The sequence below is a fragment of the Apteryx mantelli genome, chromosome 22 (genome assembly GCF_036417845.1).
Source record: "Apteryx mantelli isolate bAptMan1 chromosome 22, bAptMan1.hap1, whole genome shotgun sequence".
Lineage (NCBI taxonomy): Eukaryota > Metazoa > Chordata > Aves > Apterygiformes > Apterygidae > Apteryx > Apteryx mantelli.
In genome coordinates, this window is record NC_089999.1 from 6205844 (window position 1) to 6230250 (window position 24407).

Below are 24407 nucleotides of genomic sequence, written 5' to 3' on the forward strand. Positions count from 1 at the left end.
CGTGCGGGCTGTCGCCGGCGCTTGAAACACAGCAGGCTTTTCCCCAGGATGGGTTTCTTCCAGCCTAACAACTGTCATTGGGAAACGTAGCCAGTTAAAATAACAATTTATTTTGTACAGCGTCCTGACGGCACAGGAGAAGGATCCCAGAGCAGTTCTGTCCGGGATCCTGTTTTATGTCACGGGAGGGGGGCTGCTGTCCCCGTCGAAGGTATTTTGGGTTTTTTCTCGCTCTTCTCGCTGCTTTCTTGGGCCTTTTTCCCTTCCTGCTAGCAGGGTCGGGGAGGCGGATGTGTTCTTTGTTTCACCCATCCATTTCCCCTTCCCTGCCTACGGAAAAAGAAATCGAGGGAGAAGAAGGTTTGTTTACGGCGCAGAAACGCGGCTCGAAGGAAGTCGCCGGGAGCGGCTCGCCGAGGGCCTTCACGCTGCTCGTCCGTAACCGCCCGGATTTGGCCGCCGGTGCTGGGGGGCGGCTTGGCGCGGGCGAGCCGAGCGCGCGCGTCCTCGGCTGCGCCGGGGGAGCCCCCGCGTCGCCCGCCCGCGGCACGGCGCTGCAGACGCCTCCTCTGGCCGCCCCGACGTCGCCCGTCTCTCGCCGTATTTCCCGCGCGGGGAATCTCGTTTTCTCCTGAGCGAGCTCCTAAAATGACGGGGGAAAACGGCGTTCCGGCGTTACCCGGCCTTGGGGAACCCGTTCGGCGGCGGCGGCGGTCGTGCGCCCAGCCTGAGCGTGGACCCGCGCTCCCGCGGCGCGGCGCCCGTGGGTGGGAGCCGCTTCTCGCCACCGCGTCTCTGGGCCCGTAGCCGCCGCGGGAGGCAGCCCGGGGCTCCTCCGCCTCGGCAGGCGGTGACGCTCGGCGCTGGGCCCCGGCGACCCTAGCTAAAGCCAGCCCCGCGTCTGCCCGGGCAGCCGGGCGCCCCGCACGATGCCCCAGGCCGCGGGCACCCCGGCCGCGGTTATGCCCTTGGGTTTGTTATTATTACTGTTATTATTTTGCATTTGTCTTGCGGCAATATCTCGGAGGCCAAATCCCGTCGCTCCTGGGGGGTCTCTGAGCCGGGGAGAGGGAGCCGCCGCTGCGGGAGCGGGGCCGGGCAAGGGCGCAGCGCCTCTCCCGCCGACGGACGTCGCCGTCGCTCCGAGCGTTTTCGCCGTTGTTTCTGTAAGGATAGTTTCAGGCATCGCCTGACGGCCTGCGCGCCCCTTGCAAAGGCAGGAGGGCGGCGCGGCGCCGGTTCGGAGGGTTACACGGATGGAGCTGGGCAGCGGCGTCGTGCCAGGAGCCGCTCACAGAGGACGCTTGGCAGCTCCGACGGGGGAGTTTGGAGACTCCACCGGGCCAGCCCCAGGCCGGCCCCCAGCGCTTGAAAAACCCCACCGCGACGCCTTTAACGCCCCTCGGAGCGGGCGGCGGTGGGCGGTTGCTCCGGCGGGGAAGGCGCGAGCAGCAGAGCGATGACGGAAGCGAATCTCTGCCGCCCCCGCGTCTGCCGAAGAGGCCGCCCGGCCTCGGCTTCCCCGGCGCCTCGTGGAGCAGGAGGCTGGCAGGGGGCACGAGTGGTTCGGGTGGCCGGGCGTGAACCAAATTTCGTGAGTCTGATAGGGAGGCAGCGCTGCCAGCCTGGAAGGGAATTGCGTTTTCTCTCGAGGCGCCGTGACCCAGGCCCGTCCTTCCCCTCGCCGTGCCGCGGGGAGGTGCGGAGAGGCCGTCCGCCGAAGAGGAGCTGAGGCAGGGCGGAGAGGGTGAAACCCCTGCGCAGCCGCGGAGGCCTCGTGCTGAATGGTTTTGCTAACCTGCTTCCAAATCGCTAATTTGTCTCCTTTTTCTTTTTTTTCCCTTTCTGTCCTGTTCTTTGGACGTCGATGAAAACCCACAGAGCTCCCTGCGGAAGAAGGTAAGCCCATGCCGTCGGCAAGCTCCCTCCTCGGAGGACACGGGGTGGCGAGTGCTGAGGACGAAGCTGCCGGAGGGGGGTGGAGCGTTTCCTGGGGTTTTTTGTCTTAATCTCAGCGGGCTCAGCTCTGCGGAGATAGCTGGGCCGAGAGCAGCGTGTTCCTGTGAAGAAGAGGCAGCCAGGTGGTACCGGGTGCGAGTAGGAACATGGAGGACTTGGCCTCTTCAGTAGAAACAGATTTAGTAAAAACAGGCCAACTCCAGAAACGAAGATGTTTAATATTTGAAAGAAAAATCCCTCATTGCTTTGAGCTGAGCTGGCGACGATGAGTGCAGGATGCGAGCACTCGAGTTCATTTGCTTCAATGCTGTCCCATGGTCCTGGATCTCCTCGTTCATGTCTGTGGCCAACAAGGTGCCGGTAGCAACTCTACTGCAAGTGCAGGACGGTGTTCCGTTGGCCTTGGTGGCCCAAGTGGTCTAAGTTGCCCGCTTTCCAGGTTTTGAGCGCTCACAGGGCTGGGGTTTGTGTGTTTTCTCACCAGGGAAGTCTCTGTGGGAGCTGGTGCTGGAGCAGTTTGAAGATCTCCTCGTCCGCATCCTTCTGATGGCAGCTCTTCTCTCCTTTGTGAGTACCGCAGACTCCCTGCGTGGCTGTCGGAGCAGCACCAGCCTGCGCTGGCTGGCGCAGGAGGGCTCGTGCGGTGGGACAGGCACCTTTTGGGGCGCTTTCCACTCCGGGTGGCACGGGAGCCGATGCTGCGCCAAGCGAGTAGGCTCACGGCACCCGCTCCGGCCGATGGAGGAGCGGCCGGCGGTGCGGGGAGCGCCGTGCGTGGGTGTTAATGAGCGCGCTGCCGGCTTCACAGGGCTCTGGGCTCCTTCCTTCTTCCCCTCTTTCTCCCAGCGGCAAAACCGGATGCCGGCTGGGAGCTGTGGTGAGGCGAGGAGGGAGGAGCAGGCTCAGGTCCTACAGCGCCCAGCCCAGCCAGGCGCTGGATGAGGTCGAGGCCTGAAAGGTGCTGTGTCCAAATGAAGCATGGGATTTTTATCAGCACCAACGAAATAGACCTTGATTTCTATTACTTATTTATTTATTGCCAAATAGAAAAGGAGCCAGAGGAATTTAAGCGTTGGACGAAGGAATTGTACCAACAGTGCCATGGTTGTGTAGGGCATCGTACAGTATCGTGGTATGTGCTTTTGACATTAGGCTGTAGGATTTTTCAGTGATGTTGATCTATTTGAGAGGGTTATCCCAGCACTTCTGGGCTTCTTTACGTTTTCCCAAGACTGTACTGGAGACGGGCAGAAAAGGGCTCAAGGGCAGTGTCAGCTGAGCCCCAGAAAAGATGTTCAAAGCTAATCCCAATAAAATGAATTCAATTAGAAAACCTACAGTCATCTACATACCTTGAAACTTTGCCATTGCCGGATTCTTTCACTGCAATTTAATGACAACTTGGCAGACATGAATCCTTTGATTCAAATAAGCCTGGCTAAAAAATTCATGTCAAGCTGTTGAGAAAGTCGCAGCTGGATAGTTCTGTCAGCGTTCTCGGTCCTGCTGGAAGATGATCTGTGCCCATCCACTCATTCAGCTTGTAAGTTCCTGCTCTACTCTGAGCCCTAATGACACGGAAGAAATAGACTGGTAAGGATCTGGAGATGTCTTCCAGTCCCAAAGAAGGATCAACTCTACCCACATCGTTTCTGGCTTAACATCTTTCTTAGCTGTTGTTAAAGGTCTCCAGGGACAGAGTCTCCAGATGAATGCAGTCCTTCACTAACCTCGCAGTTCACAGCATTTACATAATTCTAACCTGACTCTTCCTTGTTGTAGGTTTGAGCTTGTATCTGTTAGTCTGATCGGACACAGGTATGAAGATGAGATTATTTGTTTCAACTTTGCAGCAGACTTTTATGTCCTGAAGGCTGCTATCATGTGTCCCTCAGTCTTGTCTTGGTTTTGTTTCTGGTAGTTCTTACAGATGGAGAGTTTGCGTGAGCAAAAGGACGGCAGCTGGTCTAGCACGTGCGCTCTGCATGGTGCTCTGCCAATGGCCTGCCCTATGACTCAGCGCACGGTTTTTCATCAGCGCAGATGCATATGTTTTAAGGGTAGAAGGAACCATTTTGACCATCTCGTGCAGCTTCCTACATATATCAGCGATAGGGTTTCCCTGAATCATTTTTTTCTTGCAGCCCCATAGCTGTGGGTGAGTTTAGAACATATGCTTCAGAAAACATCCAGTCTGTAAAAATAGACAGAGATACAGAACCCGCTGCAGTCTTTGGAAAGTTGTTGCCATACTTAGCTGTTTTCACAGCTAAGCTTGTGTCTTGTCTTTAGTTTGAATTTGTCATGCTTCCCTTTCATCCCTTGCAGGGGGTGTGTAACCTCTTGGATTGAGTCACCCTGATTCTAGGTCCTGGACCTCCCCGTGTCAGCCTTCCAGGCACTCATGGGTGCTTGCTTATTCGGACTAGTCCCAGCTGAGATTTACCCAAGCGAGCACTCCTAAACAAAGAAAATGAAGTCCCTGCTCCAAAGCATTTATCATCTTAAATGCACAAAATCTAGAAATTCTAATCTGTGGGGCAGCAGTGAAAGTCTGTAACCAATAGAAATGTTATAAGACTGGGAAGGGGAAGCATAGAAGAGAGCAAGCATTGCTCACCTCAAAATTATGTATATTCTCCACTCCACTACCTGGAAGTCTGACCTCTTTATATCACCAGTTCCAGGAACATGAGTTGTTATGATGAGTTGGCAGTCAGGCGAATCAGTAAAAGTGTTTATTTTTGAGCAGGAATGTGCAGTCATGTTCTGGAACAGGTGTGGAGCAAGAACAAGATGGGCAAGGTGCGTGCGTACAGTGTGGGCAGAGCTGTCCCCGAAGAAACCTCACATGTGAAGAGAAAGGATGCTGGGGTAGATGGGGGCAGCAGCGCTGGGAGAGCTGCAGGGGATGTGTGTCTTTGGGTCACCAGCCACTGATTTAGAATCTAAACGTCGCCCTTTCTCTCATTTTAATTCTGACTAATTTATTTTCAATGCCATCTTTCATCCTGTAAAATGTGTCTTGCGCATCAACTTGTGTGGATGGATAAAACCGAAAGGGAAAATTAGCCCCTCCATATTTTGCCCTTGGAAGTTTTGGAAAGAAATAAGTTGCAGCATGAGAAAGTCCAAAGATCTGTGTTTAGTATCTTCCTCTGAGCCTTGGTGTAGCTCGGTAGACAATATTCTGCTTCTGAAATCACGTATGAATCTCAGTGCAGTTTCTCTAGAGAGTTGGGTGAAAGTCACTTCATTTGCGCATAGAGTTAATCTGGGATCTCACTTTGAATAGGGCCCTTGCTCTCCATTCCCGGCTCCTAGAGCTCCAACCGATCCGTGGCATGAGCAGCCCAGTCTCTGCCTAAAGTTGGTGGCCCCTCATGGGGCTAAAACCGAAGACGAGGGTCTGCTTTCCCCCGGCCTGGTAGCCTGCTTGCTTTGCAGGGAGGATGATGATTAAATTGCTCTCATGCTGACGGGTTGATCCTCCTTGCAGTGCCAGCACCAGTGCAGAGACGTGCTCCTGCCGGCTGTGTGGGATGAGTTGTTGAGTCAGATCAGATCAGATCCCTGTGGCTGTTGGGGCTATGAGACGGGATCGCTGCAGGTGTGAAACCCACAGGTGGCTGCTCCCCTGCAAGGCCAGCCTGGATCCCACAGCCAGCACACCCACCGCAGGCAGGGAGCATCGTCCAGGGACAGTGCAGGGTTGATTGTGTGTTGGGCAAATTACAAGATCCCTGAATTTGATCTTTTTGACAAGGATGGTCTAGCTGTAGGGGTTCAGCTGAGAATGGAGACAAACCCCCAAAAGGAGCTGCAGACTTGCTTTTGAGCCATACCCAGTGTGGTTAGAGGGATGGGGTGGCAGTGGAGCCATCTGTTCCAGGTAGTCATGGTGGGCCATGAGAGAGGCTTATATACGTAAAGCTAACTCAAAAATTCCATGTGCTATATTCATCTATGCTTGGATCTAACCAGCAGGGATGGGCACAGAGCTAAATCATGCATCTCTGCGTATTGAGGAAAAGAGGAGGCTGGAAGTGTTTCCAAAACCTTTGTGGCTTCCCTGCTTGGAAATAAAGTCTCTCTCTTGATGGGTTAAAGTCTGGGCTTTGCAAAGTCCTTTCATTGCTGCACAGAGGCATTCAGATTTCAAATTAGAAATGGAAATCCAATATGTTGTTTAATTTTCTTCCTCTGGTTGAGCGGGAATTGCAGCGTTTTGCCCTCCTGTGTGGGAGGTGCCTCCTGCCTGCTGTTCGCTGAGCCGAGCCTGCTCTGTTCGAGTCTCGCTGGTGGTGCAGACGCGAGCTGAAGGAGCGCTTGGAGGTCCTGAGGCAGACCCCGGCGTCTCACCGCAGGGGATGCTCAGGGATTTCGGGGTATGGCTGGGTGCAATGCAGGCAATGCGATGCAACGCGAATGCTTGCTTACAAAATACGCCTCTTGGTGGGCTGCCCAGCAGAAATTGTGATGTTATGTTTGGATAGTGTCAAAGAGATCTGTTTGGGGCTGGGTTTTCCTTGTATTTAGCCTGTCACGAAGCCTTGCTCAGGCTGCCCCTGGCACCTGGAGCTCCCAGGATGGTGCATTACAACTTGGGCTGTCACTGGAAGGGGGCTTCCTACGGTAGGGTCCAGTGTTTCCTGCACCTGATGGTGTCCCTCAAAAAGCGTGGTGTGTTCAGTGTGTGGGACTGCACTCGGGCTTGTTAGACTCGCAGAAAAAGCAGAGTGGGCACCTGCGTTCGGTGTCTGGGGCCCCGGGTGCCTCTGCTGCTGACTTGCTCGGGAGGCTGGGACGAGTTGTTTTCCAGGAGTTTCTGCTGTTTGTGAGCAGGAAGCAGAGCTTGCCTTTTCGAAGTGGGTAAATACCAGGTAGTGTTCATTCCTGATGAAGCCAGCGGTTTCAAGAGGTTCTCCCGAGAGATTTGCCATCTTCCTTTGGCACAGGAAAAAAAAAAAAAAGGGAGGGAACGAGGGGAGATCATAGGCCAGGTACACCTTCTCAAGTGGTAGAGCTTCGGCAGGACTCTTCCCCCCTTCTTTGGGGGAGATGCTTCAGAGCCTTTCATCTCGCGCTCGCCTTTCCCGAGGAGGAGCGGTGATTCATTTGCAACACCTCCTGCAAGTGTAAAGCAGATTCGCTTAGCTGAGGTGTGTAGGCAAAATCCGCTGGCGGCATATGCAACGTGAAGCTTTATTAGCATGCACCGTTACTGCCGGCGACCTCTTCCGCGCTTAATAGCGCTGCGAGCTAATACGGCATCAACCGACTCAAAGTCCGTGTGTTTAGCAAAGCCGCCTTTGTGCGCGGCACTGAGTAACTTGAACATTGGCCCGTTTGTTCACGTTCTCTTGATGGCGCTTAGAAACCATGCTGGCCTTCCCTTCTTTATCAGCGGCACCTTGCTCCCCGCTCGCTGATTTGATCCTTACGTGGTGCCCCAGAATTGCACCTGCATTTGCCAGGCTGAGACGCTGAGTGCAGGTGGTGCCTGGTGGGGCAGAAGCTGGGGCCCTTTGGGGGGCTAGATACCTACAGCATCGTTTTCTTCTCCATGAAATCGGTGTATGAAGACTTCCCTCTGAGAGTTGCCTTTAGCTCGGTTTTGCTCCCGATATAGATTGCGGGTGGCTCTGCCTTGTGGTTTCTTTGGTGATTAAAGCATCTCTGGGTGCTTCCGTCTGTGAGCTCAGATGCTGATGCTGACCAGCAGTAGGGAAAGGTCGGGTGATCGTGCCGTGCTCGTTTCCCTTTGCTCCGTTTGGGTGCTTCCACGGAGAAGCCTTGAGCAGTTCAGCTGCAAAGTTAAATAGCGACCTGCCTGTTGAGCTCCCGCCCGCACGGCGAGGAGTCGGGGCGCTCTGCAGAGGTAGCTTGCTGCAGGACGCGTTGTCCCTTTGCCGGCCAAACCGGTGGTCCTTGGGGAGCTGCCAGGGCCACTGGGGAGCTCCTTGCGCTCCAGCTCTCGTAGCTGTGGGTGCAGCAACATTGCTGAGGCCAATGGGGTGTTAGGGACTCTTCCCCGCGTGGAGATTTCTCAAATCCTCCCTAACAGCGTGAGACTTTGAATCGGGGATCGCTATTAATCCCACGCAGTTTTAGCTGGGCTTTCATCTCGCGCCTGGTTGCTGTCAGCCTCCGAAGCAGCCGGCTTTGCTGTGAAATCCCAGGTGCTGCAACGAGGCAAAAGCCGATGTCGCTGGAAGCAGACGGGGGCGAAGGCGGCGTTATCGGCCGCGGCAGGCCTGCGCTCGCGGGCGCCGGCGGGACGCCGGGCTCGGGAGCAGCGGCGCGGCACGCCACCGCGGCGGTGCGGGCTGGCAGGCGCCGTGAGCCATCGCGTATTAAGCAGAATTATGTGACACTTATTTCTGGCTCCTGTCTCGCGCAGTCACAACATTCTGAATAAAGCTTTTGGTGCCTGAATCTGACTTCCCACTAGTATGAGAAGAGTCGGATGATAAAGAATCCATGGGAAAAATAAACAGGCGAGCTGCAGCTTGCGGAGAAGGAAGGAGGCCGGCTGCTTCCTTGCGAGCTTAAATATATCCCCGAAACGACGCGTAACACCCGCTGGCTGGTGAACTCGCAGATCTGTTGCAATCGGCGCAGCGAACAGCCGTAGATGTGAGCCGTCTGACAGCTCTCCCCTCGCTGTCCCGCTCGCTGCTTCCTGTTATTTGGAAGAAAGCTGTCTTGTACCAGCTGGCAGTTTGGGGCAAGGAGGCGACACGTTAGCCGTGCGTTGAATGAACGTCTTCTAGACGCTTGGGTTTTAGTCCTGACCTTGCGTCTCAGAACTGCCGGCACAAAACCAGAGCCCTCCGACTGTTGTTCTGCAGGTACAGGTGAGGCCGGCTGTAACGGAGGCGCCTCTCCTCCCTCCCTAAAGATCAACAGTGCGGTGTCACTAGGAGCTATAGCACACACAGTAATGTCAAAGGTCTTCTCTCGTAATGCTTCACGCCTCATGCAGAGGAAGAAGGGTGTTGCCGTATTGACACAGGATGTAGGCTGACGAGCCATTAAATGAAGTGGAAATATTTGTATATATTTTTTTCGCTTGTAGCATGGCACTGGGTCTTTGCAGGGTGGAGAGGGGTGGCTCGGGATGGTAAAAGCCCTCCCAAAACGCTGCTGGGTACTTCAGCAAGGTAAGCGTGGGGCTGGCGGTGGGCAGCTCTGCAAGGTACGCGCGGGGGGCCGAAGGCAGCCCCGGCGTTTGCCCCCCGCGCTGAGCCCCGAGTCGCTGTGAATGCGCGCCGTTTCCACGGGGGACGGAAATTGCACCCGCGCGGGCCCCTGCTTCGGGGGCGCCGCGGTCTGCGTTATTGCAGCCCCGAGCTTCTGCCTGGGAAACGCGTGTCAGAGGCCGGGTTTGCTGTAGCCAGGAGCGATAGCAGCTTGCCAGGCTTCCCGAGGCGTGATGGTGGTCGGAGCTGGCAGCGTCCGCTTGGGGAGCGGGCAGGCGCCGTCCCGGCGCTCCCTTGGATGCGCAGCAGGCGTCCAGCCGCGCTCGTTACACTCATTTGCTGGTTATGACCATGCGAGTCACCTCTGGGTTTGGCGGGCGCTAAGCTGACCTGCCTTCCTTGAGGGCAGCGGCCCCCTTGGTGACCCGGCGTCAAGCCGGCTGCGATCTTGGGTGCTTGTTTCTCCATCAAACGTCGCTTGTTCGCTAGCTCTCGTTTGAATCTTTATTCTTAAATACCAGCGTTTGTAGTTTCAGCCGCGCTGTGGCCCTTCTCTTCTTGTCTGCATCAGATCCTGGCGTGGTTCGAGGAAGGCGAGGAGACCACGACGGCATTCGTGGAGCCCGTTGTCATCATCATGATCCTGATAGCGAACGCCGTGGTGGGCGTCTGGCAGGTAAGCGGCGTCTCCCCTTCCTCCATCCCTCTGTCCGGCGCGGAGGTCCTCTGCTCCGCGTTGCTGAAGTGGCTCCTCTGAAGCCCTGGTCAGTGCTTGCCGTTGGAAGCTCATTTTTACAGGGTTGTGTTTTTGTGTGGCCGTGGAGATTGCGGGGAGAAGGTCTGCCATCAGCTTGGAGCCGGCCCGCGGGAAGCCCGCGGGAGTGCTGGGAGCGGGGCTCATCATCGCCACTCAACGAGCAGGGACGGAGTTGGGAGGGGATAGCCTGATCACGCAGGATTTCTCATGGAGGAAACCGTATTGCAAATAATCACGACTTTGAGAGGAACCAAAGTGCCCCTGTGAATCATTCACGACATTTACGTAGTCTCTGTTTTCTCATTCCTCCAATCTTTCTTTGGCAACTTTTGTAGCTTGGAGTTTAGCATCTTGCCCTTGTTTGCCAGCCAGTTCAACGCTGCCCATCTCTTGGCAGCGGCCAAATGTGTTTTCAAAGGAGGCTTTTTGCCCGCTCCGTTCCCACCAGACCGCAGCCATCACTGCCATCCGCTCTCTCTGACCTCGCTGCGTTGGTCCCTGGAGCCTCTCGGAGCCTGAACTCTCCCCGTCAGGCAAGAGACGCTCCTCCCCGTCTATGTGGTTGCTGTAAGGCCACTTGTTTATCCGCAGCCCTAGCTGAAGTGGGACCGCTGGAAGCGGCGCTAAAGGATGTTGCTCGCTGCGGAAGAGTAAGGCTGGGTGGGAAACCCTGCTTCCCAGGCAAAGGGGGAGAACGTCGGGCCCGAAGGTCACGTATTCTGAGTGGTGTCAAGGGCCTGTTTGAACGTCGCTCCAAAACAGTAACATTCCCTCACGCGTTCATAACGCTTCTCGTGGGACAGTGCTTCCCAGCACGCGGTAATTAAATACCGCATCTCACGTATTGCCTCCGCTTCAGAGATGGAGAGCAGAAGCCAGCAGAGAGTTGAGACTTGAAGCGAGAGCTCTCCCCCTGCGCTTGCGCTCTCCCCATCAGACAAGGTCTCCCCTCTGCTTTCACACAGCCTGGAGCTGGAAATAAAATTTAGCCCTTCGTCTGTGCAGCGTTGCCACTGTCTGTCAGCCTGCGACCCCAGGGAGCAGGCGGGTGTTTTCTAAATTCGCCTGGGCACCGCAGTGGTACAAACCGGAGGGGACGCGGGTACCGTGCAGCTGAGGATGGTGCAACGCTTTCCCCAGCCATGGTGCAAGGAGATGTTAGGATTTGGGAGATCCCAGCCCTTTGCTCAGCACCCAGCTTTGCAGCTCGCTGCTCTCCATCAACTGGTCCAGGTGCCTGCAGCTCTGCTCCTCTCTGTGCTTTTAGGAGAGAAATGCCGAGAGCGCTATCGAAGCCTTGAAGGAATATGAGCCGGAGATGGGAAAGGTGATCCGTGCCGACAGGAGCGGCGTGCAGAGGATCCGTGCCCGCGATATTGTTCCTGGGGACATCGTGGAGGTGGCAGGTATGGCATCGTCGTCCGAAGACTCGTGGTAAAATCCCCTGTTGGTGGGCGTGGGGTTGGGGAGAGAGGAGAAGGGCTGTCGGTGGCCGCGAGGCGTTCGAGGCTGGGCTCCCGCTCTGTCCTTGTCGTGGGAGGAGGAGAGCTGCTTTGCACCCCGGCTCGGCAAGGGCATCGGCGGGTGCCTCCCCGCTGGAGGCAGCGGGGCCGCTGCTCGGGCGCAGCCACTGGTGTCTCTTTTGCAAACTTGAGACCTTAGTCCCAAGTTGAGCTGGGGAACCTGACAGTGTCAAACATCTCCCAGTACCCAATTTCCAGCTGGCACGAGGACCCTAGTTCTGGGGGCCCCCGTGATCCTGCCCCATGATGGCTTCGGTGTGAACGGACAGGGTAGCAAAACTCAACTCAATCCTGGTTTGAGCATCCTCTTGGGGAGGTTTGTCTCCGTGCAGTGCAGGACAGCCCAAGCGCTCGGCGCCGTGCTGACCTGAGCAGTGGTGACAGTGGGGTCTTGGGTCTTGTCGAGCGTGTCGCTTTTCCGTTTGGCTTTCTGGGAAGGGCTGTCTGCCCAGCAGCGGTGGGACACCATCAGCACTTGGAGTCTGAGTGCTCTGGGGGAAAACACCTGCTGCCTTTGCTCTCGTTTCTGTGGGCTTAATTCAAAACCTGCCACAACAAGGCGAAGACATGCAGCGATGTCTGCAGAGATCTCTAGGGGACCGTGGGCGTCCCGTGGTGGGATTTTTGGCTTACAGACAGGTTGGCACTGCGGTGCGAGCAGGAATGGGATGGTTCTTCACATCTGGAGCAACGCAAGAGCTCGGCTCAAGGGAAGAGGCAGAACAGCTGGGGAACAGATAGAGCTGAAGTGGCTTTGACCAAAGTCGGGGCTCGATGACCTGTGGAAGCCTCACCCCATGTCTAGGGCACGTATTCAGTAGAGAGCAGAAAAAAGTGTATTTCTGGCACAGGTTAATTTATCTCAGGAGGGTTGCCAGTGGCGGGGAGATTTCCTCCAGCATTTCCCATAGCACTTATTTTCTGGAAGAACTCTTAATTTTCCACAAAGATTCTTCTCTTTTTAAATTACTCTCCCACACACATCACCCAAACAAAACTGAGATGAAAGGCCATCCCTGGGTGCCTCTCAGTACAGCCTCACAACTGTGCAGACAATGCAAGCAGAGCTCTTGCACGAGCTGCTTTTTTAACGTCTTAGGAAACGGAGCTTGTTCCGTCTGTGTGGGCTGGGATCCTTGGTAACTTGGGTTTGTTATTCATGGACGGCGAGTAGGGCTGGGGCGGGAGAGGCGGAGCGGAAGGCGTTGGTTTGCAAGCACCAAGGAGACGTGTGCTTTTGCATCTGGGACTGGGCCGTTCCCATCTGCAGCTGCTAGCTGCACCATCCGGCTGGTTCCCCCATCCCGCCCCTGCGCATCCAGCTGCAGGGATGGCGCTGGGATGCAGGTGCTGTAGGCATCTCCTCTGCCTTGGCCTGAAAGGCAAGTCACGTGCTTTGATTTCCCCACCACCACCACCACCTCCTTTCCTGGTCACTGCGTGTAAATCTTGGGGAAACCCATGCCTTTTGTCACGAGCCCTTTGACTGCCGTCGCTTTGGTCCTCTTTCTGCTATCAGGACGAGGGTGGAGGAAGGGTAGCTGGAGCAGGCTCAGCACCAAGGTGTCCCAAGGCTGTGGGTTCAGAGCCGGGCAGGATCTGGCTCTCCATGTGTCAGGGCTCACTGCAGGGATGTGTTGCTTGGTTTGTGGGCCCTTTCTCTTGCTGGAGAAGGCCTCTGTCAGCAGACTTGGCCGATGGCATGTGCTTCCGCCTGGGAACCGCATTCGTATTAAGGATGCCTCGGGGTTTCCTACCTGCCCTGGCAGAGTTATGGAAATGCTGCATTTCAGTGAGCCAACGATCTGATTTTGTTTGTGTGTTAAACTGTGCAGTAAGCCTCCAGATGCCTCACGCTAACCCGCTCTTTTCCTCCTCGTGGCCCTGCTAGTGGAAATATGCTGCAATTCCTCGTGCACGGCGCCAACTTGCCGTTATTTATGTCTTCCAGTTGCACTTCATCTGGAAGATGCATATAAAAATAATGCGCAGAGGATGAAGGAGAGGCTCTGCCAGCCAGGTCCTCAGCTGGGTAGCCTGGCACCGCTCCAGCGGGAGCTCCAGCGATGAACTCCAGCTGGTGACCTGGCCCCGGGGTTTGCACAAGCTGTTAGGGATCGGGAACAGACCTGTGACGCCTACGAAGCAGCTGCCCATAAGGCCACGGCCGGGTTGTAGGGCTAAAAGGTGCATCGATGCGGCAGAGTTTATTGCCTGCCTAGGTGGGTGCGGAGGAAGAGGACAGAGTTTTTAAACCTCCCTGCCCAGCACGTGCGGGTGCCGGTGCAATACCCATCACCGGGAGCAGCAGTCGCCGGCCGGCAGCCTGCCCCTCTGCGCTGCCCGCCAGGCTCCTGAACCGCTGCCGCCTTTTCCCAGCAAGGGCTCCTTGCGTACCTCTCAGCAGCTGATGATTATTTTTTAGTGGCACAGTCGACTTCAGAACTGGGAGGGAAAGGGGCTGAGCTGTCCTCAGCGTGAGTTCGTAAATTAGCAAACTGTTAGCAAATTAAATAGCAAATTCTGGGCTTAGCAAATTAAGGCAACTGGCAAGGGTGCTGCCCAGCTGCGTAAGGAGAAGGTGGGGAGCCCGGCAAGAGCAGCGGCTGGTGACGCTCGGCGGCTCGCCGCGTCACGTCGCGGTGACAGCACAGGTATGAGGGACTGACTTCCGTTTGCATGTGCAAATGCAATAAATTTGCCAGTCCAGATCTGAAAACCCACTGTTCTGGTAGAGTGCTGGCGGCTGTTTGATGCTCAAGAGGAAAGCGGAAAATAGCGCTTCCTCGGCCAGCGGGACAGTGCCGAGGTGCCGGTGTGTGAGTGGCGATGCCCGAGTACTTCTACTTGCCAAGGGAGGCTACGTCTCCTGCTCCCACCCGCAGTCACAGTGTTTGTGTTTCATGGCATGTTGTCCTGCAGCGGTGACTCCTCTTGGTCAGGAGCTCGCTCTGCCCTTGGCAGTGTTCTCGTACACACATATACGTATGTATGTGTTTTATACTTACATATACGTGTTTTATACTTACATATATGTGTGTATATATACATTGGGGGAGAGGAAGACGGAGCGTGCAGGAGAGAGGGGGTGCTCTTCTGCTTCAGTCTACAGGATGGACGGTTGGAAAAGCCGCGGCTCGGCGTTAGCTGTTTTGCTAAGCAAACAAGGGAGCGGGCCGGTTCCCGCGGGAGCTTTCCTCGCCGCCCGCGGTGGCCTCGTGCCAGCGCGCTCCCACCCCGCCTGCACCTTTGCTCGGGCCGGGCCGCCTGGGTCCCGGCAGCTGCGGCCGCGCGTTGTTTCCCCGTGTTTTGCTTGCTTTCCCTTGGCTTTCAGCACCGTGGAAACTTGCAGCTTTTGGACGGGTAACGATTAGCTCGTGTTCGCCAGCCGTCTAACGGCGGCTGCGTCCCTGCTGCGGAGCGGCCCAGGGAGGAGAAGGCCTGCGCAGGGGCTGGGGGAGCCGCGCTCCGGGGGCGGCAGCCGTCCGGCGCCGTGCCGCGCGGGTCTCTCCGACCGCTATCGAGCTATCTACCCTTGAGTGCCTTGCTACCACCATAGCGCCCGGCTCAGATACGCTCTTTTTAGATGCTGTCAACAGATATTTAATCTGCAGGCTCAGAAACAGCTCGTGCTTTGCAAATTCTCTCTCCCTTTCCCACGAGGCAAGGAGAACTCGTTGCCCCTTGGAAGACGCTCCGTGGCTCTCCGGCAGCTGCCAAAGCCTGGATTTGCGCAGGAGGAGCGGATTTGGGGAGCCTGCCGCCCCCCTTATTTTGCGTCCCCCAGCTCTGACCCGCGGGAGCGGATGCGGCAGCCCGTCGGGCTAGCCGGCCGCTCGACGCTAGGCGCGGGGTCCGACAGCGATGGGGTTTGCAGCTGGAATAAATCTCTGCGCAGCGGGGTTGAGCCGATCCGGCCTCGCTCGCGGCGCGGGAGGGTTTTACGAGTCCCCGGAGGAAGCGCGCTTTACAGCCTCGGGTTTAAGGCGAGCGTTAGCGGCCGAGCTGGGAGCGTTGCGTGACGTGACGTAACCGGCCGGCGAGCGAGGCCTCCGCTTGCCTCAGTGTTTCCGAAGTGCCCGAGCGCGGCTGTATCCAGGCGATAAGAGAACTTGAGGAAGAGCAGTTACATGCCAAAGGGCCGGGAGGAAGAAACCCAGCGGGAAAAGCAGCTTTGAAGAGGTTTTAAGAAAGTACCTGCGTCTCGGAGGTCGGTGAGCGACGGCTGTAAGTTGGCCAGGCCGCCCTCGTCCGTGACGGCGGAGCGGTGCCAAGGAGCCTGCCGGCTTCTGTTTCTGTTGGCCCCGAAACAGCATCGAGTGTTAACGGCTTCCCGTCGGCCCGCGAGGCCGTAAAGCGCTCGCTGGGTCGAGAGCAGCCGCTCGGCAGGGCTTGCGGTACGATGGCCTGGGGTCGCCGGTGCTCTGCCGGGCTGCTCCGAAACGGCGACGTTCCGAGGTGGGTGTTTTTTGGCGGAGGAGAGGAAGATGCTCTTGCTCAGGAGAGAGACGGTTGGGCTCTTCCTTCCATAACCTTCAAATTGCGGTGGATTTATTCGGCCCGGGGGAGTTCCCTGCTCGCCCCCCAGCCTGCTCCCTCTCGGCTGGCTTTTGCACATGGAGGCGATGTTTCAAGCACGCGGTAGGTCTGTGGGAGCGGGTGGAGGCGTCTGCCACGCCACGAGCTGGCTTTTATCTAAGGAAATTCCATTAAAATTAAAAATGCCTCAAGGTCCCATCGCTGCACCGTCCGTTGTCTGATTGCAACTGATTGCACCGCTTTCTAGCTTTCTTTTTTTTGCTGTGTAAGTTACAGACATACAAAATAAGCTGTAAACCCAGAAAGGAGGAGTAGTGGACGGGGTCCTGAATTTACCAGGAACTGGACTCCCGGTAGCAGCAGGCCGGGTGCTACGATGCAACCAGGTTGGGGCTGCATCTGCTCCGCTTAGGGACCGGGCGTTTCACATAACCTAGCAAAAACCAGTCCCTGCCCTTGAGACCTGACAGCCAAAACGGAGAAGGAGGGAAGAGACCAGGAACTGAGATGCAAACCACTGTCGCGGCTGCCCTGAGCCGTGGGGCAGAGCTGGGCTCACCTCCTGAGCTGCCGCGCTTGGGGACGGGGTGTTCCTGTTGCCCTTCGCTGGCGCCGGGGAGCGCGGGCACCGTGGATTTAACCTGGTGGTGTTTGTGTGCTCTTTGCCTTGTAGTTGGCGACAAGGTGCCGGCTGACATCCGGATCATCGAAATCAGATCCACAACGCTACGGGTCGACCAGTCCATCCTCACAGGTACGGGCGGCGCGGGGAGATGTGCCAGGGGAGCCGGAGGCTGCCCGGGAGCGTGGCACTGATTTGGAAGGCGATGTTTTACCCATGTCACCTGCCGGGAGCAAAGTGTCAGAGCTGACGCTGGACTAAGCGCTTTGCCTTGGTGGAAGAACAAAGTTCAGGATTTGGGAGGTCCCGGCACCTGATTTGAAGCTCAGAGCCTAGGCAAGATGAGTGCGGGTGGCTCTGCCTCCTTCCCGCAAAGCGCAGGACCTCCTCGTGCAACACGTGCCGTTTCGCACGGGGCTGCTCGGCGCCTGCCCACGCTCCCTCCGTGTGGCCATCAAAACACGACCACCGGGGTGCGGGGCTTTGCAAATTCAATAAGTGCAGTGAGGTAACACTTGAGGCTTTTTGGTTTTGCACTGGAAAAGCATTTGAAGCTGGTAGCCTGTTTCAAAGACTGCATCTCCCTGCTGTCAGGGAGGGACAGCAGTGATCCTTTTTCCTCTGCTGAGAAGGTCGACAGAAGGGCCAGACAGCAAAAAGGGCTTCCAGGATTTCAGCTCTTTTGCGTGATTTTTAAAATTCATTAAGTTAGGAGATGGCAGCAGGGAAGGAAAAACAATCAGAAAAAATGTTAAAAACATGGGGAAAGGAGCCCAGTCTCCTTGAAACGTGGCTTTGTATTAACTTAGCTCCCTTCTCCAAGGGCAAGAGCAGATGGAGCAAAAGGGCAAATCTGCAAAGACCAAATATAAACCTTCAGGAGAAGGGCTTTAGCCGCCTCTTCTGCTATAGTGCCCTAAAAGTCCCATTTTTGTATAGAATGGCAACTTCTTGTGCGTGTGCAGCTTGGAGGAATATTTATGCAGAAGAGGCGTCTTGTGGTTTCAGTTCTAGCACCAAAGAGAGGGTTTTTCCTCCAGCGGTGAGAGATGAGAGGGGATGTTATAAACTTCCCGAGAGAGAGCCTTGAGCTCGCAAGCCCATGCTAACAGCTAGCTGCCTTCCTGGCTTGGGAATCTGGCCCAATCCCATTTGGATACAGTGTCAGCTCAAGGGCCGTTAGCTCTGCTGATCTTCACGGAATTAAGCTAGTCATTTTTCTGCAACCGTTATTTTCAAAGTGCCTCGGACCAGCTATTACATCTCCATGATGAATGTTTCGCTGATTGTGTGGCAAAGCACCGTTTTTGAAAGCTGTGGAGTTTCTAATCCAGTCTAATAAAAGCGTTTGGTGGCACGGAGCCTCGAGAGGAAATGCGAACGGTTCGTCTTCCTGCTCTTGTCTTGGCAGGGGAGTCCGTGTCGGTGATTAAACATACTGACCCCATCCCTGACCCCCGGGCCGTCAATCAGGACAAGAAGAACATGCTCTTCTCCGTAAGTCCCTTACGTCTGTCACCACTTCCCGTGTGTTTTTGCAAAGAGCCTGATGGCCAGGAGGGAGGGAATGTCTCTGGGCGGCGGGTGGTAAAAGGGAATTACTGCTCCGCGATGGGCACAGCGGTTTAGGTGAGCCTGGCTTCTCATGGAGCAGCTGACTGTGATCGTGGATCTGCACCCACTCTCCCCCACTGGCTTTTGAACCTGTTAGCCAGTGTCAGGCACAAGAGACAAACCCATAAAAAAGGCCCCAAAAGTGAGGACTTGCAGCGCTCATGGAAGTGGGAGCATCGGCTTGTGTCTGCTCGGGGTGAAGCTGGGGTGGTGGGACGGTCGGCAGCGTCGGCCGGCAATGCTGCACCCACTGGTCATGTCCCTCCTCGCAGCGAGCGTGGGGAGGGTGGACGTGCTGGAGCCCGTGGGTAATCTCTAGGGCAGCAGAAGTGCTGGCATCCTCCCATCTCTGAGCAGCTCTTGACCCAGTGGGATTTAAAAATGGTGTAATTTAGGGTTTGGTATTTAGTGGGGTTCAAAAACTTTCAGTTTTGCTTTGTAGCATGTGGGAAGCTTAGCAAAAGCCCTCTCGCAGAGCATCCCCGCTGCGCGCCTGGCCGAGGGTGCTGCCCCAGGGCTGCTCACTTGCTGAATACCGCTGGTTGGTGGCGAAGATCATCCTAGGGAATTTGGGGGCCTGCTTGCACTGCATTTCATTTGGTCTTTGGCCCATTGCTCCCTTAAATGCCTTTTGGTGATCTCAACTGTTTTTTTTATCTCATAGGGTGGGCTACAGATGGGGAAAAGGGTTGTGGTTAACCCTGGAGATCTTGCAAGTTCAGGTTTTCTTCTTGCTCATACTCCTCTTGGACAGAGTTGAAGGCCATGAGGGGTGAGAGACCGAACAGGAGAGTCACCTGTTTCATTTGAAGGTGGATTTATATAAAGTCCCAAACAGAGCCTTGAACTGTGTGAAATACAAACTGTCCTCCAAGACCAGAGCAGGAGACAGAGGCAGGCTGCCAAGTTTGCGTTTGAGTTTCTGAATAGTCAGTGTATTTGAGCCTTGCCTTTTGCTTCGTGTTAGGAAGGATCATGTCACTAAAAATAAATCATCCTGATTGTGAGTGCTCATTACATCTGTAGGAATTTGAATCTGGAAGTTAAGTTCATTCCTCTCTAACCAAAACTAGAGTTTGTGGAGTGTTGCTGAGCCTTACAAGCCATTGGGATCATATGCGTGTGCATGAGGGGCCTGGGATCTCACATTGAGCAATTTATCTTGAGATGTTTTTAGACTTGACTGTGGTCTCATGTATTGCAAGTTAAGATGTGTCTAATGCACAGGCCAAGTGGGTTTTGCAGATCACGGCGGAGTCGGGTTTGGGGGACTATGAGTGAGTTTAGGAAGGGAAAGCTCCAGTGGGGAAGAGAGTCATCCCAGCTCTTATCAGCTGGAGGCTGCAGGGTCAAGCCTGGAGAGAAGCAGGCCTGTTGGTCTGTGACTGGTCTCAGGGACGAACCCAGGAGTCCCAATGTCTGATTTTTCACAATTAATCAAGATCCCATGGTCTCCTTTCACAAGTGACCTGTTTCCCACCTCTGGCTCAGAGGTTTCATGCCTGTACACTCATTCTGCCCCCATGACCCCTTTCTTCTCTCTCAGGGTACCAACATCGCAGCTGGGAAGGCTGTTGGAGTTGTCATTGCGACAGGGGTATACACAGAGATTGGGAAGATCAGAAACCAGATGGTTGAAACCGAGCCTGAGAAGACCCCCTTGCAGCAGAAGCTGGATGAGTTCAGCCAGCAGCTCTCCAAGGTCATTTTCCTGGTCTGCATAGCTGTGTGGGTCATCAACGTCAGCCACTTCAGCGACCCCGTCCACGGCGGCTCCTGGTTTCGGGGGGCCATCTACTATTTCAAGATTTCGGTGGCTCTGGCGGTGGCTGCCATTCCGGAGGGCCTCCCAGCCGTCATCACCACGTGCCTGGCGCTGGGCACGCGCCGCATGGCCAAGAAGAACGCGATCGTGAGGAGCCTGCCGTCGGTGGAAACCCTGGGCTGCACCTCCGTCATCTGCTCCGATAAGACCGGCACCCTCACCACCAACCAGATGTCCGTCTGCCGGGTGAGTGCTGCGGCTGGGGTAAAAGCACAGGGCGTTTTGCATTTCTAGGTGAGCGGGGAAGGCTGCTTCTGGAGGCCGACGAGCACGGGGCGATTTGGGTTCCGTCCCAGCTCGGCCGTGGTCTTGCTGTGTGGCTGTTGGTAAGTCACTGTATGCCCTGCACTGCTGTGTCCCCCAGCTCGGCGTCCCAGGTGACACAGTTTGCCTTCCCACCGGGGTGTCACAAAGCTAAAACTTGTTTTGTTCCCCTGGCAAATGCAGTATTTTGGGTATTAGGAATTTCAAGGTGAGCATGAAAGATGTTTTGTTTGGTGCTGAATCTGTAAGAAACCCTGATCTTCCTTTCTGCCTGACTGCTGCTGAGGAATGGCTTGTTTGCTTATCTTTGCATGGGCTGTAATTACAAATTTGCTTTTTCACTACCTTTTGCAAACACACCAGTTTGGAGGTATGGTTTTGCAGGCATATTTCAGGACTTTCTGGCTGGGGAGCATTTCTTCCTGCTGGGAATCAGTATTAAGGTAGAGCTCCTGGAGAAGCCAACATGATCAGCACCTAGTCTCCTCTCTTGCCTATTTTCTCCTTGTTTTTGACCCAGTCAGGGAGAAGTTCTGAACTATGCAAAATTATAAAGCCTTAACTTCTGAAACTGAAGGTTCAGTGTGACTTTCTGGTCTGGCTGTATGTAAAGAGCGCCCACTGAGAAATTCAGGGGTTGGAAGCAAATTAATGTGACCTGGTTAAACCGTGATTTGTTTACCCGTGCTCGGTTGTCGGAAAGTTTGCAATCAGCAGTCTTGTGGCGCTGTGTGTGCAGCTGAGTTTGGGTTGAAAAATGCTTATTATAGAGGGAGCAGCAGGGTAACTTGGCTAAGAGATTGAAAGGCTTCTGGTCTAGAAGAGCGCTGAGCCCCCCTGTGAAGCGTGGATTTGCTTGGCTGTGTGGGAAGATGATTTGTTAGGAAAGACCAGACAATCCAAGTACTTCTCAATTTCCCCATTAATCCTCGAGTCTCAGGAAAGCTTTTTTTCATGGTCTTGGCGCTTAGGTTTTATAGAAGAACCTTGGAAAATGTGTCACCGAGGGGAAAAATAGACCTGGCTACCGTTCTTCCTCTAAAACTTGGGTAGCAGCGTGCAAAGTAGCGACCATACTGTAGGCAGACCACAGGCTTTGGCCCCTCGTTTGCTAAGGAGAAGCTACGAACGACTGGAAACGTCGGCTGTTTCTGCCCTAGCGATGATTTAAAATGAGACATTGCTGGAGCATTCGGCGAGTCGTCTACGTCTTGCGCAGAGAGGCGATGCACAGCAGGCTCCTACCAGCCCTTCCAAGGCGCGGCGGAAGGCCAGCTGTTCTTCTCCCCCCGGACCCGTTCGAGCGCGGCCAGCTCGCGTAGGGTTTGCGTGACTCGCTGCTGCAGGGGTGCGTCTGGCAGGCGGTTCCTCGGCTGTCGCGGTTCTTCCAGTTTCCCTAGTGATACAGCGGAGCGAGCGGCCTGCGCTGAACTGCGTAATGAGCGTGTGGGAGGCTAACGGCATTAGACGCAGCCTGGCCGGGCCCGCGGCCCAATGGAGAAGGGCCTCCTGCTTATCAAACGGTTAATGAGGGCAGCAGAAGACGTTTCCAGGAACTTTGGTATTAATATCGGATTTGTTTTCTGGGCTGGTTTTCATGCCAGACCAACCACCGATTCCTTCCTTCCTCCCCCTGCAAATCCTTTGGGTTTTCACTTTGGGGCTCTCGAGACCGGCAGAGTGACGTGTGCTCTGGTGGGTTGGTACCAACCAGGAGATCGGAGCTGGGGGCTGGGCCTGCGACCCCTCGTGCCCCCGATCCAAACTGTGGGAGCACGGCTTGTTTTCTGTCCCACTGGCGCTGGGGAAGCAAGTAACGGGTCACCCCATCGTTTGGGGTTCCTGTAGCTCTGGGAGCTTCGGAAATGGAGGTGAGAAGTGACAGTGCCTTCCCCAAACCGCTTCCACTAAAGAGTCTGCTCTTTGACCGAAGGTAATGCAAAAGTCCCATCAACTCCCGCGGTCAGAGCATGTCGGAAAAGGTGGGATTAACGAAATAAGCAACAAAAAGGAGAGGGGATAAGGGGGAGAGTGAGCGGGGCAGCAGCAAACAAGCGTGTTGTAGCATCGGTCCTCATTTTCTTAGAACTCAGCCCAAACTTGGCCTGAGTTAAGATTGGAAATCCAGCCCTGCCTTAATTCAATTTATCCTCCAGCCCCCCCTCCCCGATATCCATTTTATTCAGTTGGCTGAATCCCGATTCTCGGAGCACATTATTTAAAGCCTCCTTGGCTTGAGGACACAAAGGAGCTGCTGTTAATGTTTAACCCTCGGGAGTTCCCGGGCCGCGTTAGCCGGCTGCGTAATGGGGAGATGCAGATACCCTTGACGGATTTGCACGCTGGCGAACGGTTAAATATTTGCGCTGGGCGGCAATGCCCGCGCGGCACGGGCGCTTGCCTCTCCCGCGTGCGCTGCCTTCACCAAACAGGCCAGCTCAGCGGGCGGGAGCCGTGCAAAGGGCTGCCGATATCCTGGAAAAACGCGCCCGCGCCCCGTTACCTGGGGCCTCCTCCTCCTCCCCGGCGGAGCGGCAGCGCTGTCGTTCTGCTGCCACGTCCCAGTCTTTGCTGGAGGAGGAGGAGGCCGGGCTTTTCCCACCTGCTCGGCTCTATTTAGCTGCCCCTCTGCAGCAATGCCGGTTACAGCGGGTGTTTTTTCAAATCCCTTTGGACCCCGGGGTGGGTACTTAAAAATTAAAGTGGTTTCAATTATTCAGCTTGGAAGGGAATTCGGTTCAGCCAAATCAGGGCTGCTTTAACTCAGATTGAGTGTGTCCACTCGTGGGTTTGGTGTGATTTAACTAATTTGCACCTTTGGGATTAACGGATCTGCTCCGCCAGGTGCACGGGCTCCTGTCCACGGTGGTAGGAGGGAGCCCCGCAGCGCCGTATTTTCCTTTTGCGTCTCGGTGCGTGATTCGGCCGGGTCTATATAGCCGAAAAGTGACTCTTGACAGCCTACGGGTTGCTTTTTAAAGCCTCCCGGCTGTGCGCGACCTGTGTCGCTGCTCGGGGCCACGCTCGCCCGTGCCCTGGCTCCTGCCGCCGCTCCTCTGCGCCGGGGACCTCGTCCGGCTGAGCTCGCCCGGGCCCCGTCCTCGAGTCCGTCGGAAGCCGCAGCTCTGCTGCGACGCCCGAAAGCCGCGAGCCCCCGTCGTGAATCGGACTGGGCCTGCGGTTCGCGTTGCTCCCCTTGACGCCAGCCTGGCCCCCCACCGTGTTTTTCCAGGGTTGGCAGCAGGGCACGTCGGCAGAGCAGCCGAAAAACCCGCGCGGCCCCGTGGCGCCAGGCACCGTGCGAGCAGCAACCTTCTCCAGACCATTGACTGTGCCAACCCGGAGTGTCGTTTAGCAAGCGGAGCGAGCCGGGGAGAAGCGTTTCAGCCCCGTCCTTGCAGGTTGCCTCCTCTTTTTACAAGAAGCCTGCGGGCTCCGCGCAATACGTGAATACCTCTGCATTAAGCTCACCGCGTCGCCTTTGCGCAACCGGTGTTGAGCTTGACACGCGGTCTACATTGCACTCTCGTAAAACTCGGCGTGCAGCACCCTGTTATGCACCGTTCCTTAATTTTCCAGGAGACGGAGGACACCGTTTGCAAGGTGGGCTTGGAAGGAGGCGCGGGCTCTGCTCTCCTGGCACGGCGGCCGGGGCAGCGAAGATGCTGCTGGGGTCCTTGCGGCAGATGCCTCGTGCCCGCTCCCCGGAGAGCCGTGCGGGAGCTGCGCGCTTCCTCATCCGCGGGAGTCTGCAGCTTGCCTATCCCTTTCTACAATATTACAGAAAAGCCATAAATTTGGAGGCCTGTCTTTCGCATCTCCATTCCCAGGCAGCCTGCAGCCAGATGCTCTGTGCCGCTTAGGAGACGCGGGTATTTCTGCGTGCTGTTTGCTTTCTAAAAATACCCGGCAGCGTCGTCTGCCTTCGTGATCTCGTGGCAGGGGAGAGGCGAGATCGGAGGCGTGGGAGGAGAACAGCTCAATCCCGTTGGGAGCAGGGCCCGCTTCTAGTAGGTGCGGGGCAGCATTTTTCTTTAGCGCTCTCTCTGTTGCATTTAAGAAAAAAATAAGAATAAAAACATGTTTTATGGTATGGTTT

General features: G+C 55.7%; 1 protein-coding gene across 4 annotated transcripts in view; it reads left to right on the forward strand.

Moving 5' to 3' along the window:
* The window catches only part of ATP2A3 (ATPase sarcoplasmic/endoplasmic reticulum Ca2+ transporting 3), a 67065-nt gene that overhangs the window by 12077 nt on the left and 30581 nt on the right, over window positions 1–24407 (forward strand). For 3 of the 4 annotated variants that reach the window (XM_067309975.1, XM_067309976.1, XM_067309974.1), the window contains exons 1-5: window positions 9742–9840; window positions 11189–11327; window positions 16657–16737; window positions 18017–18102; window positions 19766–20230. In XM_067309975.1, the coding sequence (XP_067166076.1) occupies window positions 9802–9840; window positions 11189–11327; window positions 16657–16737; window positions 18017–18102; window positions 19766–20230 (810 nt within the window). In that variant the 5' untranslated portion in view covers window positions 9742–9801. Of the gene's footprint in view, window positions 1–1881; window positions 1900–2443; window positions 2527–9735; window positions 9841–11188; window positions 11328–16656; window positions 16738–18016; window positions 18103–19765; window positions 20231–24407 lie in introns of those variants that run through there. The other variant, XM_067309977.1, reaches the window with a different exon arrangement.